Source organism: Caloenas nicobarica, chromosome 22 (genome assembly GCF_036013445.1).
Source record: "Caloenas nicobarica isolate bCalNic1 chromosome 22, bCalNic1.hap1, whole genome shotgun sequence".
NCBI lineage: Eukaryota > Metazoa > Chordata > Aves > Columbiformes > Columbidae > Caloenas > Caloenas nicobarica.
Window position 1 is genome coordinate 1,679,836 of NC_088266.1, and position 7,001 is coordinate 1,686,836.

At 53.3% G+C, this 7,001-nt stretch overlaps 1 protein-coding gene across 1 annotated transcript; it reads left to right on the top strand.

Moving 5' to 3' along the window:
• The first annotated feature begins 337 nt into the window (after nucleotides 1-337).
• On the top strand, nucleotides 338-6,169 carry DDOST (dolichyl-diphosphooligosaccharide--protein glycosyltransferase non-catalytic subunit). The gene is made up of 11 exons (XM_065649860.1): nucleotides 338-492; nucleotides 1,435-1,545; nucleotides 1,818-1,904; nucleotides 2,267-2,370; nucleotides 3,191-3,285; nucleotides 4,057-4,150; nucleotides 4,563-4,711; nucleotides 4,995-5,142; nucleotides 5,241-5,361; nucleotides 5,505-5,611; nucleotides 5,721-6,169. The coding sequence occupies exons 1-11, from the start codon at nucleotides 357-359 to the stop codon at nucleotides 5,868-5,870; spliced, it is 1,302 nt and encodes a 433-aa protein (XP_065505932.1). The 5' UTR covers nucleotides 338-356; the 3' UTR covers nucleotides 5,871-6,169.
• Nucleotides 6,170-7,001: the final 832 nt, after the last annotated feature.

Consider the following 7,001-nt stretch of genomic DNA (forward strand, 5'->3'; position numbering starts at 1 on the left):
AAACGCTCTCGCCTCCGTAGCGTAGGGAGGGACAGAGGGACATCTCGCTGTCACTGTTCTCTCGCGCCCTGTACCCCCGCACTTCGCTGCAATAAACGGTCTGACTCCGCCATTTCGAGGTGTTTTACTGAGAACCCGCCTCCTCCCGCTCGGTACCGAACCCGCCTTACCGCCGCCATTTTCCCCGCCCCGTCCCCTCCGCGGGGCTACGGTGGCCGCGCGGGGGTCACCACAGCGTCCCGCTGATTGGCCGACGGCGAGGAGCTGTCTGTCGGTGATTGGAAAGCGTGGGCGCGGCGCCTGGCTCTGATTGGCTGCCCGAGCGCTGCTGGGAGGGCTCGGCGCCGGCGGGCACGATGGCGGCGGCCGCGCTGCGGCTGTGGGGGCTCCTGGCGCTGGTGGCCGCGGCTGAGGGGGGACCCCGCACCCTGGTGCTGCTGGAGAACGGCAACCTGCGGGACACGCACTCCCTCTTCTTCCGCAGCCTGGCGGGTAGGGCTCGGGGAAGCACCTGGGGCCGCCGCGCCGGCTTGAGGGAAGGGATGTGGGGGGCGGTTGGGGTCCCCTGCTTGGGCTGAGGGAGAAGATTTGGGTTCGCGGGGGGTGAGGGGGTGTTTGGGGTCCCCTGGTTGGGCTGAGGGATGAGATTTGGGTCCTTTGGTGCTGAGGAGGTGGGGCTGGTGTCCCTTGGTTGCGCTGAGGGAGGAGATTTGGGTTTGTGGGGGCTGAGGGGGTTGTTTGGGGTCCCCTGGTCAGGGTGAGGGGGGAGATCGGGATCCCCTGGGGGTGAGGGGGTTGTTTGGGGTCCCCTGGTCAGGGCGAGGGGGGAGATCGGGATCCCCTGGAGCTGAGGGGGTTGTTTGGGGTCCCCTGGTCAGGGTGAGGGGGGAGATCGGGGTTCCCTGGGGGTGAGGGGGGTGTTTGGGGTCTCCTGGTCAGGCTGAGGGAAAGATTTGGGTCCTTTGGTGCTGAGGGGGAGTGGTTGGGGTCCCCTGGTCAGGCTGAGGGAGGAGATTGGGGTTCCCTCGGGATGAGGGGGTTGTTTGGGGTCCCCTGGTCAGGCTGAGGGAGGAAATTGGGGTTCCCTGGGGATGAGGGGGTTGTTTGGGGTCCCCTGGTCAGGCTGAGGGAGGAAATTGGGGTTCCCTGGGGATGAGGGGATTGTTTGGGGTCCCCTGGTCAGGCTGAGGGAGGAAATTGGGGGTGTTTCCCCAGCTGTGCCTGTATTTTGGGTCCCCTGCAGTGTTGTTCCCCACCTCATGGGTGTCACCAGGACATCTTTGCAACAAAAGGGCTCATCAGGGATGCATGAAGCCAAACTAAGCCTCAATGCTCCTGTGCTGTTTTTTCCAAATACCACTATTTATTGGGGAAATATGAAATGTCTTGATTTTGTGAAATGCTAAAGTTGTCGATTCCGTCTCGTGGATGCAGACAGGGGCTTCGATCTGACGTTCCGGACGGCGGATGATGCGGGCCTGTCCCTGATCAAATACGGAGAATTTCTGTACGACAACTTGATCATTTTCTCACCGTCCATAGAAGGTAAATACAGGAGAGCAAAACTCGAGTGCTCTTAGAGCTTGGTCGCATTTTTTGAAGGGGATTTCCAGTTGTTTTGTGAATTTTAATTAAACCTTGCGCTTTAGATGTTATTCTTTGTGTTTTGTACCTGGCAGCAAACTGCAAATTCTTTCAGGTCTTTAACAATGGTTCTTTCAGCCACAATAAAAGCTATTTGGTGTTTTCTCGTGGTTTAATTCTGCCGTGGTATTATTTCAGTGAACTAGTAATGAATTTCTGGCATGTGCTTTCAGATTTTGGTGGGAACATCAATGTGGAGACCATCACCGCCTTCATCGATGGTGGTGGGAGCGTCCTTGTGGCTGCCAGCTCAGACATCGGTAAGTACGAACGCTCGTCAGAGCAAATTAACGCGTTTCAGCAGCTTCTCGTAACGAGTACCTGCACTGCTGATGCTCTGCAATGAGAGTTTATTCATCCTTCCCTGAGTTCCTGCAACAAAAATGGTGAGAAAACACAGTTTCTGGTGAACCTCAAGGTTTGTGCTGTGAGGAAATGGGTGAATAATGGCATTTGTTAACATTTGGAGTGGGAATTTAGACGAGAGAGGTTGTGTTACTCCCTGGCGTTTGTCTCGTAGAGGGTGACCACGTGACTCTGAGCTGAATTTCTTTTTTATTTTGAGTGCTGCAACAAGTGTCTTGTCCCAGATGTGTAACGAAGAATCCGTTTGTCCTTCCAGGTGACCCGCTGCGAGAGCTGGGCAGCGAGTGCGGGATCGAGTTTGACGAGGAAAGGACAGCTGTGATTGACCATCACAACTACGATATATCCGACCCTGGCCAGGTAAATGGGTTTGCCTGCACACTTTGTTTTTTTTAATGAAAACTTCAGTGTAAAGGTTTAGGGGTGAATCATTGTTTCTTGTTTTCCCTTTTTTCTACTATCTGTTAGCCGTTTTCTCAGCTTCCTCCCAAGAAAGTCATAAATAATTCTTGACAGCATGACATAATGCTGCAAAGTTGTTCCGTTTGGTGTCTTTGCCCTCAAAACCACCTTCCTAAATTTCCCGAGTTTGATCTTTCCACCCCCTGGAGTATTTTCAAATTGCTGCTGTGTCTCGGGCAGCCGTGCCACGATTAACGTTGGGTTTGAACCTCTCAGAAACATGTCGGGGGGGAATTTCACAGCCTCAGACACCGAGTGCGATGCTTCGGGTGTGGGAAGGGGGATTTTCACCCCCGGAGACCCATATGGAAATGTATGCATTGCTACGATTTTTTTCCCCCTTGTGTCATCTGGTACTTCAAAATTAAAACCTATATTAAAGTCTGAACTTAATTAAAAAACTAGCAGGATATATTTAAATTTAACTGAGCAGCACATGGATGTTGCCTTAGTTTAAGGATGAAAGTTGCTAAATGTAGCGAAGTAAAATACTGTAGGTATTGCTCTCTTTGTCAAAAGGTCTTTTACATTTTGTTAAATATAAGTATTAATTTAATTTCATCATTCTATAATAAACAAAAAAATGCTGCTTTTCTGCTTTTTCATTGGATTGCAACACTCACCCAGCAGCTGCTCGATTTTAATCGTCTGTAAAAGCAAAGATATATTTCAAATAACTCGACACCACGGTCATACCGCTCTGTCTCCCTTTTCCCAGCACACACTCATCGTCGCCGACACCGAAAATCTCCTGAAGGCCCCCACCATCGTGGGGAGAGCAGCACTGAACCCCATCCTCTTCCGAGGGGTCGGGTAAGCCAAGGTGTGGGGAGGGAGGCGAGGGGGCTCGTGGTGGGGGAGTGGAGCAGAAATACCCGTGTTGCCGTAGCATTCGCTCTTCACATGAGAAATCTCTCTTGATTTTGGGGAACAACAAAAAGAAAATCTCTAAAGCAGCTTATTTGTTGACTTAGGAATGTTTTTTAATTTAAATAAGTGAGGCTTGTTGGTATATTTGGAGGAAATATTTCATTTGAAAGGTGAAGGGGCAGGAGCACAAGTGTGATGGGAGCGGCTGAGGGAGCTGGGGGTTCAGCTGGAGAACAGGAGCTGAGGGGAGACCTTCTGATCTCTGACCTGCCTGAAAGGAGCTTGGAGCCAGGGGGGGTCGGGCTCTGCTCCCCAGGAACAAGCGCCAGGACCAGAGGAAACGGCCTCAAGTTGCGCCAGGGGAGGTTGAGGTTGGATGTGGGGAACAATTTCTTCCCCAAAGGGCTGTGGGGCATTGGAACAGGCTGCCCAGGGCAGTGCTGGAGTCACCATCCCTGGAGGGGTTGGACAGACGGACATGAGGTTCTCAGGACATGGGGCAGTGCCGGGGGTGGGGAACGGTTGGACTTGATGAGCTTGAGGGGCTTTTCCAACCAAAATGATTCTGTGATTCTATGATTTCTTGGTGTGTGCAGTTGTTTCACCACCTCCGAAGGGGTGAGGTGGCTCGTGTGGTCTCGCTGGTGGCCGCGCGTCTCTCAGGGTGTGGGAATCTGGGGGGTCTCTGGGGCTCACGGTGCCTCTCCCTGCCAGGATGGTGGCTGATCCTGACAACCCGCTGGTGCTGGACATCCTGACCGGCTCCTCCACCTCTTATTCCTTCTTCCCAGACAAGCCCATAACCCAGGTACGCTCCCTTCCTTCTTCTCCTCTGTTGGGTTATACTTCTATGATTAAATCCCACAAATATCAGCAAATTGGGAAAAAAGCTGGAGCGTTTCATCTCCTGATTGATTTTTGAAAGCGTCAGGCTGTCATTTGCTTCCTGACTTTGTCCTGGGAACCTTCGTCTTTGTTTTTTGTTGGTGTGAAAGTGTCCAGCATGAGGGAACTTTGGGAGAAGGGGCAGCCCAGAGAAGAACGTGTCTCCTGGCCTCATCCCAGTCCCGGGAATCCTGTTACTGGTTTTTCTGAATTTCTTGGTTTCTACTTCATTATGGGATGCACGACCTACAGACTGTTCTGCCCCGCAGCAAACCAGAGATTCATTCTCTTTTCGTCATCCATAAACGTGTTTCTCTAACTATGTTCCTTTTCAGTACCCGCACGCGGTCGGGAAGAACACCCTCCTGATCGCCGGCCTCCAAGCCCGCAACAACGCCCGTGTTGTTTTCAGCGGCTCCTTGGATTTCTTTAGCGATGCTTTCTTCAATTCCGCTGTGCAGAAAGCTGCCCCTGGCTCCAAGAGGTACTGTGGCTTCCTGGCGTCCCTGCCCGGGGAATATTTGGTGAAGAAAGTCATGGGAAACAGGCAAAAAATATTTACGTGATGGGAAAGAGCAGAAAGCTTGAATTAAACTGGGTAACGCCTTTGTTTGGCGTCGTGGACCAAAGCGCTTTGGGAATTAATTCCTTCCTCTGACCCTGGGGAGCTTTTTCTTGCTTTCATGTCTGTTATAGGCTTGATTTTTGGCGTGTGGTGGATTTTTTGGCGTGGCTGCCTTGCTTTCTTCACCTTCCTTCCTCCGCAGGTACTCGCAGACGGGCAATTACGAGCTGGCCGTTGCCTTGTCGCGCTGGGTGTTCAAGGAGGAGGGAGTGCTGCGCGTGGGGGCCGTGTCCCACCACCGCGTGGGGGAACTCGCGCCTCCCAACGCCTACACCGTCACTGACCTCGTGGTGAGGACCAGGAATTGGGGAGAATTTGCACTGGGAACAGGTCAAGGTTCGTTTTCAGGCCTCACTCGTTAACTTGGTACATCGTGTGTTCGTTGCAGGAGTACAGCATCGTCATTGAAAAGCTTTCTGACGGCAAGTGGGTCCCGTTTGATGGTGACGACATTCAGCTGGAGTTTGTCCGCATTGACCCCTTTGTGCGCACCTTCCTGAAGCGGAACGGTGGGTCCCCCAGCTTGGGGCCATTTTTTGTGGGTTCTCCCACTTTGGGGCTGTTTTTTGGTGGATTTTCCCCTCTCGGGGCTGTTTTTGCCGCTTTTTTTCTGCAGCGTCTCCCCTCAACATCACCTCCGTCTCTTTCTCAGGCGGCAAATACAGCGTGAGATTCAAGCTGCCGGATGTCTACGGTGTGTTTCAGTTCAAGGTGGATTATAACCGCCTGGGTTACACCCACCTCTACTCCTCCACCCAGGTGAGCGCGGGGGGAATTAATCACATGATGGGAATTAATTGCGTGGGGGGAATTAGTCGTAGCGGTGGCCGAGCTGCCAGACTCACAGGGACACTCTGTCCCCTCCCAGGTGTCCGTCCGTCCCCTCCAGCACACCCAGTATGAACGTTTCATCCCCTCGGCGTACCCCTACTACGCCGGCGCCTTCTCCATGATGGCTGGACTCTTCATGTTCAGCATCGTCTTCCTGCACATGAAGGAGAAGGAAAAATCCGACTGAGGGAGAAATTCCTCCCGGGAGAAGAAAAGCCTTTTCCGCAGGGACGCTGGTGTGTGACGTGGGAGGACTGGTAGGTGCCAGACACACCGTGGATTTCCATTTGGTCTTTTTATTTTCACACATGAGGACGATTAATGGAAGGAAATTGAAATTTTGAGGGAAATATCTGTCACCAAGGCATCTGCAGACACAGGACCGTGTCGTTCTGTGACAAGTTCAGTGTTTGTCTTGCCCCAATGTGGGAACGATTTTGATTTGAGATTAAGACCCTTCTCAAAATAAAGTCTTGTTCCTCTCGCCCTAGGTTGAAGTGAATTTACCACATGGCTTTTTCGGCTGTGTCCCCAGATTTGCGGGTGGCGCTTGGGGGATGTGTCACCCGCGGGAGTTTGGGGTGTTTTGGGGGTGGGTTGTGCAGGAACAGCTGCACGGTGCCGAGACCGGAGAGCGCTGAAAGGTGAAAGGGAGAGTCTGGGGCACCCCGAAAAGCACACTGAGGGGTCTGGGGTGTCCCCAGAGGCACACACAGGAAGACCGGGCACCCCGAAAGCCAAGCTGTGCCCTGAAAAGCAACCAAGTGGGTTCAGGGACATCCTGGCAACACCCCAAAATGCACCGGAGGGATCTGGGGGGGAAAAGGCAGCTGGAAGATGCAATCCCAAGAAAACTGGGGTGAAGCGGAGGAGCCAAGGGGGGCAGAGGGTGGGAGACGGAGCTGAGCGGCTCTCGAGGTGCATCGGGGGGTTTTTTGGGTGCACCAGGGCTGTTTTGGGGTGCACTGGGGCTATTTCAGTGTAGAAGATGGGGAAATGGAGCTGGGTTTTCCTCCCTCCCTGCCTGGAGGGCTGCGGAGCCGGCGATGAACCCGGGGGGTGAATTGGGGCTGGGGGGGGTGACAGAATTGAATATGTAGAGGGTGAGTGTCAGGAGGATGGAGCCAGGCTCCTCTGGGTGACAGCCAGTGATAGGACAAGGGGCAATGGGTGCAAAGTGGAACACAGGAGGTTCCACTTAAAGATGAGAGGAAACTTCTTCCTGGTGAGGGTGCCAGAGCCTGGCCCAGGCTGCCCAGGGAGGTTGTGGAGTCTCCTTCTCTGCAGACATTCCAACCCGCCTGGACACCTTCTGTGT